This window comes from Calliphora vicina, chromosome 2 (genome assembly GCF_958450345.1).
Source record: "Calliphora vicina chromosome 2, idCalVici1.1, whole genome shotgun sequence".
Taxonomy (NCBI): Eukaryota; Metazoa; Arthropoda; class Insecta; order Diptera; family Calliphoridae; genus Calliphora; species Calliphora vicina.
This window is the reverse complement of record NC_088781.1, coordinates 25,025,410-25,039,402: the sequence shown is the minus strand read 5'-3', so window position 1 is coordinate 25,039,402 and position 13,993 is coordinate 25,025,410. Positions and strand designations below refer to the sequence as shown.

General features: G+C 30.5%; 1 protein-coding gene across 2 annotated transcripts in view; it reads left to right on the top strand.

The window, feature by feature from the left end:
* Positions 1–13,473, top strand: part of LOC135951775 (uncharacterized) — an 88,397-nt gene extending 74,924 nt beyond the window's left edge. For both annotated transcript variants that reach the window (XM_065501494.1, XM_065501493.1), the window contains exon 3: positions 12,837–13,473. In XM_065501494.1, the coding sequence (XP_065357566.1) occupies positions 12,837–13,228 (392 nt within the window). In that variant the 3' untranslated portion in view covers positions 13,229–13,473. The remainder of the gene's footprint in view (positions 1–12,836) is intronic.
* The last annotated feature ends 520 nt before the right edge of the window (positions 13,474–13,993 follow it).

Below are 13,993 nucleotides of genomic sequence, written 5' to 3'. Positions count from 1 at the left end.
AAAATTCTCGAAAGTATGTCTGACAGAATTGTTGAAGATTTGGATCCCGGAGATATCTGGGGCCTTCAGAAAATTGATTTCAACAGACAGACAGACAGACAGACAGACAGACGGACAGACAGACAGACAGACAGACAGACAGACAGACAGACAGACAGACGGACATGGCTTAATCGACTCCGCTATCTATAAGGATCCAGAATATATATACTTTATAGGGTCGGAAATGAAAAATGTAGAAATTACAAACGGAATGACAAACTTATATATACCCTTCTCACGAAGCTGAAGGGTATAATAATGCAATAATAAAATGCTTATAACAAAAAAAAAAAAGAAATTAAAAAAAATCATTGAATTGGAAACAATTTTCTACACTTTCAAAACTCACACACACAAAGCAACAGAAAACAAAAACCAAAATAAAATTTCAACGAAAATGCAAATTAATTAATTAAATTATAATCTGTGTTCATATACTTTCTGCAAACAATTAAGTGTTTGTTAAACAAAAGCTTATAATACAATAAATAATTACATAGTTTAGTTTTTTTTTTTGTTTCAATATGTAAATCGTGTGAATCTAAACAATTTTGAAAATTACTTTATTTGGCAGTAATTTTATTGACTTGCCTCCCCTTTTGTTTTGTTTTAAAGTTTGTTTTATTTTTGTTGTTGTTGTTTAACTATTTGACTATTTAATTAGGAAAATTGAAAAATTTAAATTTAAAATGTTTTATAAATGCTTTACATGCTAATTTTAACACGTTTACTCTAATGAAATAGTTAAATTAACTTTCATGCACTGAGCGAAATATTAAAATGCTGTTAAATAGTTAAATAAATAAGAAAAAGTAAAAATAAATAATAGAAATTAGAACTACGCAGAAATAGTAAAAAGAGACAAATTATTCATAACTAGCTAACCTGGTTGGCTTCGCTACCTTAATCGTAATTGAAAATGGTTTAATAATGGAAATTTGAAAATTCTATATTGTAATGCTATTAGCCTATGTTCGGCACGCCATAATTCCGTATGTTGCCATACCATTACCAACTTCAAGATATCTAAACCAAACTCCTAAAATACCCGAGCCTCATGAATAAAAAAATTTAAAAAGGGACCTTTAGAATAAAGTTAACGTAGCTCGGTCCCTCTTGAGTAATTTGAATCAAACAATTTGTGAGCATGTGATTTCAACTTTTGTTTTTTTTTTTATTAATTATATGATCATTTCAATTCAATGTATCCAATTTCTAAATTCTTTATAATATTAAAACCGAAATATACAACTAAGAAAAGAAAAAGTTCTTTAAATTATCATTCACTCAGAACCACAAATGAATATTCAAAATACTGATTTCCATTTTCTAGGTTCATTCTTATAGAAAATTCAAAAAGTACCATTTGAAGAACGAAAAAGTACCATTAGTACTCCCTTTTGGTACTTTAGTAAAAATTAGTCTCCTATCTTTGATTATTTCTTTACTCAGATGCATATCAGTCAACTATTTTTATGTATATAAGATAATCAAAAAGTATCATTATATAAAAAAGTACCAATTATCCTTTTCCCTCTTGACCACCCGATAAGTTTGAAATTTCAAAGTACTCCATTTTGTCATAATTTTTTGTGACAAATATATCGAGCCCTTAGCGCCAAATTATCGTAAGCGACAAAACACAAATTTTACAGGAGAAGGTTTTTTTGATTATTTTGAAATTTATACATAGAATTAAACATTTTATAATTTCTTTCAAGCTATTTGTCTATTTTTCAAAAATATTTATAACTTTTGACAATTAAAAATTCATGGAATACTCTATTGAAAAATATGACAAAAAATATTTTTTATTGAATTTTTGCATACATAGATACAAATTTTTCGAATTGAAATTAAATTTTTATTTATAAATAGTTTTTAATGAAATTTCACAGTTATGTAGATTTTTCTATTCAAAATGGAAAAATAAAAACGAATTTTGAAATTTATTATCAGCAATCCCGCAATTCCCAAAAAAGTGTTGAAAAATTCCAAAAATGGGAATTTTTAGTTTTTTGACTATAATATCCATAACAGGGTAGGGGTTATCGGAACCCTTTACAAATTAATTAGAAACATATTGGGCCACCTAAAATCGGTTACTATATTTTGATATCGAATATGCGATTTGAGAATTTTTGCCCTAAAGTTTAATTTTACATAAAAAATAAGTGTTTTTGAATGGACCAGGTCCCCTCGGTAACAACGATTTTTATTTTTTTTTTAATTTAAAATATTTTAGGAAAACTTAGCTTTCAGAAAGTATAAATTCCTTATACATCCTCTTAGAATTTTTTTGCGATAACTTAAAAATAAAACAAGTTTTTTTTCCCAAAAAATTTGCGAAAAATCGCCTTTTTAAAGTTTTATAAATTCAAATGCATATAACTTTGGACTTAGTTATTATTTTTAAATAATTCTTTTTCTTCTTTGACACATTCATGTATTGTTAGTCCAATAAAGGAAAATTGAAGAAAGTCGGGAAATATTTGGATACGCTGTTATCAAAAAACTGGAGTAGGGTGGGTAAAAATGTTAAATTTTTTATTTTTTTTATTTTTAAATACGAATATCTCCTAAGCTATAAAAGATAATTGACAGCTACGATGAGGTTTTTTGTAGTGCTCAATGAGAAGATTCTATATATGTAATTTTTTTGAAATCGAAACTCAAACGAAGAAATACGATCGTTTTAAAAATGTAACATACCCGAGGTGTCCTACTTTGAGAACCCTTGGTCGCGCCCCTGGTGGGTCCATGAGGTCCACGTTCAAAACTTAAACTCGACAACACTTCTTCTTTGCGCATGTGAAATTTCATTCAAACCAATCTAATCATTTAGAAGTTACAGATTTATTTCCCTCTTTTATCGCTTACGATAAAATTCGTTACCTGTAAAATATAAACATTGACTTACGATAAAATCTTACCCCCTATATTTTTGAAGTTATTAACAATTTTAATATTCTGAGAACGCTAAAACATCAGTCGGTCCATAAAATTTTAATTTCTGCAATAAAAAAAAAATTTAGAAAATGTCGTTTACGATAATTTGGCGCTAAGGGCTCGATATGTCTCAACCGACTCAAATCTGTGTTCATGTGCTCAAGAAAAAAATATGTTTTTTTAGCTCTTTCAGCCACAGTTTTGTATCACTTGGTATAACCCTACCTTCTGTAATCAACCGGCTCTTCCAATCAACAATTTTTCCACAATTTTGGTTCCACCACAGCAGTTTGGGTAGATAAGACACTCACCCCTATCGCGAATCAATATTTTACATGAAATATTTTCCCTTTTCCTTTTTTCGTTCATCAACTTTATTTACGTGAAAAAATCCCTTTGTTGTGAAATTTTTAGATGGAATTTTGTAAACAATAAACAGCTGTTACGAACAAAATTAACTATTGTGAATGAAAAGTTGATGGGAATATCACGATAGCAATTTTCTCTTCGAGGGAAATGGATATTTCATGGGAACAAAATTTCACATGTTATTGCCGATAGGGGTGACTAACTAATGCATTAGCCAAATTTCATCATGTTTTAACATCATATTTTAACTCGAGCCCCGAAGGTATGTCACCGAGCACCATCATCAGATCGATTTGCTAAAAAATCTCTTCTTCGACACATTCGCTTCCGAAGGTATACCTTTGAACAAAATATGTTCAATGTAATTTTCAATGAGAACACGCGGCATCCTTACAAAATAACCTAATATTATGTAGTGAAACACTTTATATAAAATCTATTTCAGTCACAGTGGTTAGTAATCTAACCACCTTATTACTTACGTTATTTATAGTTTAAAATATTACTTTGTTAGCACAAGCCAACCAAACAAACACTAAATAACAAAGTAACTCTGAATTTGATGAACAATAAACACTCTGAGCTATTTTTTATTGAATTCGAGAAACCCCCTTAGAAAAACTGCGGTTTACAATATTTTCAAATTAATAAATTAATTTAACAAGAACAACCTGAAGGCAAAGGTTTGCCAAAAAACTTAAACAATTTAATTGTTTAGCAAAAATGCCAATAGATGTCACTAAAAATTATTTAAAGACTCTAGAAAAGGTGGTTAGTAAAGTGACCACTAAACCGGAAATAGTTAACCGGAAATAGTTAAAAAAGTACCAAACGGTTTACTCAAAGAATTTTGTAACAATTATAAGTCTATTATAAAGTTTACTTGTCCATAGATTTATATTAAATCTAAATAAATATTTCAAGGTCTTTGCTACATTGTTTTTTTCCAGAGGTATTCCCTAAATTGCTTTTCAAAAAATTTTCACACTGATAATTTCAATGTCGCGCTTCTATGTCATCATTATTTATTTACCCTTTTCAATGACATTTTGAAAATTTACAATTTTTTAATTGCAAATGCATTTTATTTATAATTGCGCTTAGTGCTGTTAAAAAATATTGGAAAAAAAATAAATCTCTATATTTGTTTTTGTTATTTTTGTTGCGAATATCAATATTTAGTTTAATTCTCCTTCTCATCATCATTTTTTACTCATTTACTTTTTTATAATTTTTTTCTGTATTTTTGTTTTTATAACAGGGAAATAAATAAATAATTGAATAATAAAAGCAAATAGAATCGAAAAAGCATTTGGACAGCTAATTTCATAAAAATATTAAGTCCAAATTCTGATTTTTTATTTTTTCTTTTAAAATATAACTTAAATTAACTAAATTACATAACTGGTTAGGCTTTTATCAATAATTGAAAACATAGTATTATATTTAATCAGATTTCTTTTAAAATTTTTATTTAAAATTTTTTTTTTAGAAATATTCTTTTTATTCCATCACTTTTCTCTACTTTATATTTTAGTTAGTTAAACTATTTGGCAACTAAGCCAGCCATCCATTTGTATATAATACTTTTGCTTATAACCCTATAAAATACTATAAAAATTTATTTCAATATTATTGTATTTGTTATAGTTATGGTCATTGTATCTAGTGTGTGAGTGTAATGAGCTGTTAAACTAAAAAAAAATCAAATTAAATTGTAATATTTGCATTTACATACATTTATAGTATCAATATACAATATTTATAGTAAATATATTATATTTGCTTTACATATGAATAGAATTGTATTACAATATACAAGAATTTACACAGAAATGAGTATAGATACTGGGCCAAAGCTGAAGAAGTACTCTGCTGCATAGAAAATTGTGTAAAAATAATTTAAAGTGTTTAAATTAAAAGCCATTACCAAACAAATCATACAAAAAGATTCTAATAAATGCATTTTGCTCTTGACAAGCAATTAGGAAATTGATGAGTTTGAAATTTCGTTTAAAATTATTTTAAGCAAAAATAATCAATATATTCGATTAGTTTATCAAAAAGCAGTAATCATAACAATGTAAAAACTCACGTCACGACCATCAATACAGCTGAAACTTGCTGTCAATGTTGTAAAAAATGTACGAAACGCTTCTTCTGGGTTTATGTATAATTAAGCAGAAATTCTTAGTCATACACTGCTTTTTAACTCTTTCCAGTTTAGTGGTCACTTTACTAACCACCTTTTCTAGAGTCTTTAACAAATTTTTAGTGACATCTATTGGTATTTTGCTAAACAATTAAATTTGTTTAAGTATTTAATTTGAAAATATTGTAAACCGCAGTATTGTTCATAAAATATAAAGAGAGCTATATTCGGCTGTACCGAATCTTATATACCCTTCAGCAAATTATACTTCAAAATACAAATTTTAAATATTTTTAGGTAAATAAAATTAATTTTTTTTCCAAAGTTGTTTTTTTTTAATTTTTTGTAAAAATTTTTTTTCGAATTGTTATTTTATTTTTTTTTTAAATTTTAAATTTTTAAAACTTTTTTTTTAAAATTAAAAAAAATATTTTCTTGTTTTTAAAATTTTTTATGTGAAAAAAAATTCGATTTTGACCCATTGTAGGTCCAACTTACTATGGTCTTATATACGCGTTTCAAAGATCTTTGAAATATCTATCATTAGATATCCATGTTGTCTATATTATTGATTTAGTAATTCAGATATAGGTAAAAAAATAGGTCAAAAATCGAGGTTGTCCTGGTTTTTTCCTCATATCTCAGCCTTTTGTGGACCGATTTTGCTGATTTTAAATAGGAAACTTCTCGAAAGTTTTGGATCTCGAAGATATCTGGGGTCTTCAGAAAATGGATTTCAATAGACAGACGGGCATGGTTTAATCGACTCCGCTATTTATAAGGATCCAGAATATATATACTAGGGTGGGTCAATTTTTTTGACTACTAAGCGTATAGCAAATTCCTAATCTACGGAAAATTCTAAGAACTTTTCCAGAAGAAACCATGGTTCTAAAATCAAAATCGAGCTTCCGGTTTTTTACGAGAAGATTTGGAGCTCAAGACCTCTTTTCTTAGGAGACCTCGGGTATGTTCAATTTTAAAAATAATAATATTTCTTCGTTTGTGTTCCGATTTCAAAAAATTACATATATATTTTTTGGGGAATGTCTTACCTAAACAGTTATTTCGTTTGTTTTGTTCAGAAAATTTAGTCAAACAAATTTTTACTCGTAACTGGAATTTTTCTATAATATAAAGGAACTAGGATAAAAAGGTTTATTTCTCTAAATTATATTTTATATGTAAAGGGTGATTTTTAAGACCGATATGCATTAGCGTAGCTAGATTATTATTCTGGGGTGGGCAAGTGCACCCCTTCCCAAAAAGAAAAAATAAACACTTTTTATAAAAAAAGTAATTTTTTATTAAAAGGATCTGGTTTGACCTTTAATGACAGTTTTTTTAAAAGCTACTTTTGGTTACTGCTGTCCAATTTCTGGTAATCCTAAATCATTGTAATTTGCTTGTTCCAAACAGCTTTTTGATGTTTCAGTAATACCTCCAGTCTGCGTATTTGTAAAAGTCACACTTTTCTCTTCAGCTTTGTTATTTATTGTTAAAATTTCACACTCTATGGGCCATAATTACAACTTGCCGTTATAGTTAAAGTTAACTTTAAGGCACCTTTTTCTATTGCTTAAAGTTACCTTTAACTATAAGGGCAAGTTGTAATAATGGCCCTATGCAAAGTAAACATTTAACGAAATCTATTAAGGAATATTAAATCGGTTGTTGAAAAATATCAATACAGTTACAAAAAATGTAAAAATAAAGCAGCAATTAAAATAAAGAAAAATATCTGGGGTGGGCAGATGCGAGTCTGGGGGGTTTTGCACACCCCAGCCCTCCCCTATCTACGCCAATGCTGATATGTCATACTGCTCTTCGTTTTTAACATTTATGATCAATATACTCTGAAAATCGATTCTCGCAACTTATAGATTCTTATTCGTGATTTTTAAGGTGCACATAATGGAATCACATAGTCAACGAAATTAGGAAGGGAAACTATTCCCCTTTCATGTATGAAATCTCAGCATAAGGGGGTATAATATTTCTAGGGGTAACACAATGGGCCACAAAGCCTTCGAGTGAGCAAGCCATCCATCAAACTGTGGATAGATTTCATACCTCATACTCTCTAAATGATGGAATAACACCAACACGTCGAAGGAATACTTACATTCCTGAAGAAAATATCGCCGCTTTAAACGAAAATTATTGATTCGTCATCGGTCGCAGGAATTGGGGCTATGTCCGTCCAGTATGTTAATAATTTTGCGCAAAGATCTTGTTCTACATTCGGCTCTAGAGCAGTTGGACACTGATCCGATGTTTAATCGCAAAATTGTGTTCAGTGCTGAGGCACATTTTAGGCTTAAAAATGCAACGTTTGGTGGCATCTTACTTCGGCAAAAAATTAAATGGCCAATGGAGCTCCTTACCTTATCAATGATTTTTTGTTTGAAAATATGGATGACATTGATCCGAGCGAGATGTGGTTTCATCGATTTATTGAAATCAAAATTTTGCGATAACTTCATTTCGAGAAATGGACCTGTCAATTGGCCTCCAAGGTCGTGCGATTTGACACCTCTCTATTGTTTCCTGTGGGGCCACGTGAAGTCACTGGTTTATGCTGATAAGCCAGCTAAACTTTGAGAATTGCAGGGCAACATTGTTTTTCGTGACATACTGTTAGCAATGCTCGTAAATTTGGCCCAAATGCGCTTCATTAAGAACAAGAATGGAAGCGGTGGCCATATGCCCGAAACCATTTTCCAATTTTTTGATTAAAATTTACTTTCTTGTGTTATTTTTTACATCTTCAAGTTCTATTTTACATTGTTATACCCTACACCACCATAGTGTGGAGGGTATTATGCGTTTGTGCAGATGTTTGTAACGCCCAAAAATATTATTCTAACACCCACCTTAAAGTATACCAATGGACTTAGAATCACTGAGTCGATTAAGCGATGTCCGTCCGTCCGTCTGGCTGGCTGTCCATGTAAGCCTTGTGCGCAGAGTACAGGTCGCAATTTTGAAGATATTTCGATAAAATTTGGTACATATTATTTTTTCGGCCCAAGGACCAAGCCTATTGAAACTGGCTGAAATCGGTCCATTATTTCACCTAGCCCCCATACAAAGTCCTTCCGAAATTGGACTTTATCGGCCATAAATGTTTAATTTATATATATATCTCCACAAATTCCGCTCCAAATAAGTTTTATATATACAAAATTCATGTCACTAAATTTTGTTACGATCGGTCCATAATTAGTCATAGCTCCCATATAGACCCGCTTCCGAAAATCACTTTAACGTACATAAATCGCTTAAAAATGTTGGTATACACACAAAAATTAATATAGATATAAATCACACGACCTAATTTCATGGTGATCGGTCCATAATTGGTCATAGCTCCCATATAAGGCCCACTTCCGAAAATCACTCAAAAATACATATTATTGAAATTTTAAAAGAAAAATGTTTTTGCTCTTTTACTTAGTGTAGGGTATTATATGGTCGGGTTTGACCGACCATACTTTTTTACTTGTTTTTATTTGGTTTTTGGCAAATATCTTTGGTTGTAGTAACAAAAATATAAAAATGGGGGACTTTTTCAAATGTTTAGCTTTATTTTGTAACTATAAATTTATTCAAAGTATTGGCCATTGTTAGCTGCGATCTTTTCCCATCTTTCTGGCAACATATTGATTCTGAGCCAAAAGAACTGATACTCTGCATACTCTGTTCGGATACTCTGTTCCAAAGTGAAGCGTATCCCGTTCTGCATCGATCGAAACATATAGTAGTCAGATGGGGCCGGATGGGGTCAGATGGACTAAAAATCGGGTGATGAAAAACTTCTCAACCATTTCATTTTTAACAGGTATTGAAACATGTGGCCGAGCGTTGTCATGATGGAATATTACGGTTTCATGTCTGGGTGGTTTTTTTGCTAATGCTCACTTCAAACGAATCAGTTGCGTTGGGTACAGGTTCCCTGTAATGGCCTGGTCAGATTTCAGCAGATCATAACAGATGTTACCCTGTTCTTGGATGAATTCTGCTGCTCGCAAACATTTTGAAATTGATAATTATTGGGTCGGTAATACAGTTTAGGTAATACCGTACCAACAAAATAAGTTATATATGAGAAAATAGTAAGATTTTCAATCCTAAAATATTACACATTATGCAAATTATATATTAATAAGTATACAGTATACGTATACAGATACGTAAAACCTATTATGCATTTGATTATGAATGTTCGTATTTAAAGCCTTTTATATTTCCATAAAATTATACTAACTTATTTTACATCTTAGGGTACCATCCAAATAAGAATGATTCAAACATTTCAACAATTCGTGACGGAAAAAAATTTGTGGAAAAAATGGCAATAAAAAGAAAATCACGAATTGTAATATAAGAGCAACAAAATTGTATAACAATAAAAATTATAAAGCCAAATATTTGTAGGGTTAATCATACCAATATAAATTTATCTAACTATGAATATAAATATAATTTTCAGTTATATTTTATAACTCATAATGAATATGTGTGTCATGGTTTATTTATTAACAACAATTAACATTGTGTTAATATTATTTTTAGAACTACTGCTATTTAAAAAAAACCATCAACTGAATTATAAACCATTAGCATGATAGATAAATGTTTATTAATTTTTATTATACAGCAATAGTGCTGAGATAAAAATAGATAGATAGATAAATAATTATGACCCCCCTAATTAGTTATTATTACAAAAGCATCTTTAGTAGCCTTTCCATGATTGAGATAAGCAAAATTATGATTGAAGTTCTAAAACAATTATACTAGATGTACGACAATAATATAATAAATTCAATGATGATCAAATAATATAGAGATAATATAGCAAATAAGATAATGTATATGGTTTAATAATGGAGATTAAAAGCTTCTTAAAAAAGTTAAAAATACTTATGAAAATGTTATTATTCTAGAACATTTTCAAATAACTAAAAATCAAATATTGACTATAACTGCAAAACTACACTTACTCATTTACCGAATGATTTTTCTTTGTAGCTTATTATTATTTTAAAGCATAGTTTCAAAACTTGACCACCCACTTGCTTGTCTACTACACTTGAGCTAAACCACAGCAAATGTTAAACCTTTACCTTGTCTGTACATGACATTAATTGCTTCAAATTTGAATTCGTTGGCACGCAATTATATTTGATATTTACACATAAATGTGCGGCATTTGTTTCTCTTTCTTGTATTTTTTTTTTTTGTGAAATCATTAAGGTGTCATTTACATGTTGCTAATTGATTTGAAATAACAACCTTTAGACGTCATTCATTTTGGAAGGAAAATGCTAAATGTCAGATTATTTGAAAATTATGCAAGAATGAAACAAATGTAGGGGAATTAATAAAAGGTTAAATGTTGCATTTAAACTCAAATTTTGTTTAGTTCTAATTCAGTTCAGGTTCTAGTTCTGGTTCTAGTTCAGGTTCTAGTTCAGTTCTAGTTCAGTTCTAGTTCAGTTCTAGTTCAGTTCTAGTTAAGTTCTAGTTCAGTTCTAGTTCAGTTCTAGTTCAGGTTCTAGTTCAGTTCTAGTTCTAGTTCAGTTCTAGTTCAGTTCTAGTTCAGTTCTAGTTCAGTTCTAGTTCAGTTCTAGTTCAGTTCTAGTTCAGTTCTAGTTAAGTTCTAGTTCAGTTCTAGTTCAGGTTCTAGTTCAGGTTCTAGTTCAGGTTCTAGTTCAGGTTCTAGTTCAGGTTCTAGTTCAGGTTCTAGTTCAGGTTCTAGTTCAGGTTCTAGTTCAGGTTCTAGTTCAGGTTCTAGTTCAGGTTCTAGTTCAGGTTCTAGTTCAGGTTCTAGTTCAGGTTCTAGTTCAGGTTCTAGTTCAGTTCTAGTTCAGTTCTAGTTCAGTTCTAGTTCTAGTTCAGTTCTAGTTCAGTTCTAGTTCAGTTCTAGTTCAGGTTCTAGTTCAGGTTCTAGTTCAGGTTCTAGTTCAGGTTCTAGTTCAGGTTCTAGTTCAGGTTCAAGTTCAGGTTCTTATTCAGGTTCATGTTCAGGTTCTAGTTCAGGTTCTAGTTCAGGTTCTAGTTCAGGTTCTAGTTCAGGTTCTAGTTCTAGTTCAGGTTCTTATTCAGGTTCTAGTTCAGGTTCTAGTTCAGGTTCTAGTTCAGTTCTAGTTAAGTTCTAGTTAAGTTCTAGTTCAGTTTCTAGTTCAGGTTCTAGTCCAGGTTCTAGTTCAGGTTCTAGTCCAGGTTCTAGTCCAGGTTCTAGTTCAGGTTCTAGTTCAGGTTCTAGTTCAGGTTCTAGTTCAGGTTCTAGTGCAGATTCTAGTCCAGGTTCTAGTTCAGGTTCTAGTTCAGGTTCTAGTTCAGGTTCTAGTTCAGGTTCTAGTTCAGGTTCTAGTTCAGGTTCTAATTCAGGTTCTAGTTCAGGTTCTAGTTCTGGTTCTAGTTCAGGTTCCAGTTCAGGTTCTAGTTCAGGTTCCAATTCAGGTTCTAGTTTATGTTACAGTTCTAGTCCAGGTTCTAGTTCAGGTTCTAGTTCAGGTTATAGTTCAGCTTCTAGTTCAGGTTCTAGTCCAGGTTATAGTTCAGCTTCTAGTGCAGATTCTAGTGCAGATTCTAGTTCAGGTTCTAGTTTAGGTTCTAGTTCAGGTTCTAGTTCAGGTTCTAGTTCAGGTTCTAGTCCAGGTTCTTGTTTATGTTATAGTTCTAGTTCTGGTTCTAGTTCTGGTTCTAGTACAGGGTTTAGTTCAGGTTCTAGTTCAGGTTCTAGTGCAGATTCTAGTTCAGGTTCCAGTTCAGGTTCTAGTTTATGTTATAGTTCTAGTTCTGGTTCTAGTACAGGGTTTAGTTCAGGATTTAGTTCAGGTTCTAGTTAAGGTGCCAGTTCATGTTCCAGTTCTAGTTCAGGTTCTAGTTCAGGTACCAGTTCCAGTTCAGGTTCCAGTTCTTATTAAATCCATATTTTCCAAATTAATAATTCTATTTTATTAAAACATTCTTTAAATTTAATGTTTCCTTAATAAAAACTTGCTTTAAATAATAAACTTACATTTCATTTTAAAGCAAAATTTAATACTAAGTGTTAAAGTTTATTATTGTAATAAAATTAAACCATCATCCTCCTAATAAGAATAATATTGGGCATAAAACTTTATATGATTGCAATAAATTAAATTAATTCTGTTCCAAAGAAATTTGGCGCCTTAAAGCAGGCTACAAAAAAACTATTTATACAATTTATGATGCACTTTCATAAAACAACATTTATTTAATTAAAATAAACACAAATTAAAACAAAGTACAAAACAAAACTAATTTATTTATTTTTTTCTCCTTCCAGTCAATGCCATACGTTGCCACCAGTGCAATTCCCATTTAGATGAAGAATGCACCTCCTTGCGCTTGAGTACGCCACGTGCTCCACTTGATGATCAATTCCTAAAGGAATGTGATGGGCCCCATGAAGCGCAGGCTTTCTGCCGCAAGACTGTGCTCACTATCGAGGTCACCGGTGAGCATCGCATTATTCGTGGTTGTGGCTGGCTACGGGATCGTGCCGAAATTGGGAATAATAGCTGTTTCACTGCCGACAATGAGGGTTATAAGCAAATCATTTGTGCCTGCAATGAAGATGGCTGTAATGGCAGTTCGGCATTGTATATTTCCAAATGGTCGGTGGTTTCGGTCACTTTAGTGAGTGTGTTCATGGCTACAGTATTGAGAAGAAATTAAGGGATGCTTGTGTGAGGATCTGTTTTAAAGATCGTTGAATTGTAATCGATTAATTTCATTAATTCTTTTCTCGTTTTTCTTTGATTTTTATTTTTTCTATTACTATTATTAACTAAATTTTCATTATTAATTATTAATTTTAATGATAAAGTGCTAAATATTTAAGCGATTTTTATTCATCTAATCAGTTTTAAGTTAAAAAAAATACAAAATAAAGAAAAAAAAAATATAAAATTTTAAAAGAATGATTTGTTTTCATTAAATAGATTTTAAGACAAAGTAAGTATCAACAAGTGTAAAAGATCAGCTGTTCGGTTTTCTCGATTTTCAAAATGTCAATCAGTCCCATGGGACTTTGTCTCTGTAGCACTGTGTTATTGATTATTAAGATAATTTATAATTTATTTTCACATTCTAATCTTAATTATTACATTATTAAATACCAAATTATTACAGATTACTTAAATATATAATATAAATCCTATTACAAAACTCAATTTTTAGATATTACCATAATATCCTACTCCTCATTCATTAAATTTATCCCCAACCATGAAAATTTCTATTAACCAGCCATTTAAACTCAAGAATTTCTATGGTGGTGAAGGAAAATACGTTTTTTCTTTAACTCTGCCAAAATCAGTATAAAAAAAACATTCCTTCAGGCTTAATGTTATTTTAATGTTATTTTAGTTGAAATACCAAGCAATGACAACAGCAGCAGAAAATGATGAAAGCAAATAATAGAAAAAAACGAAGAAAACT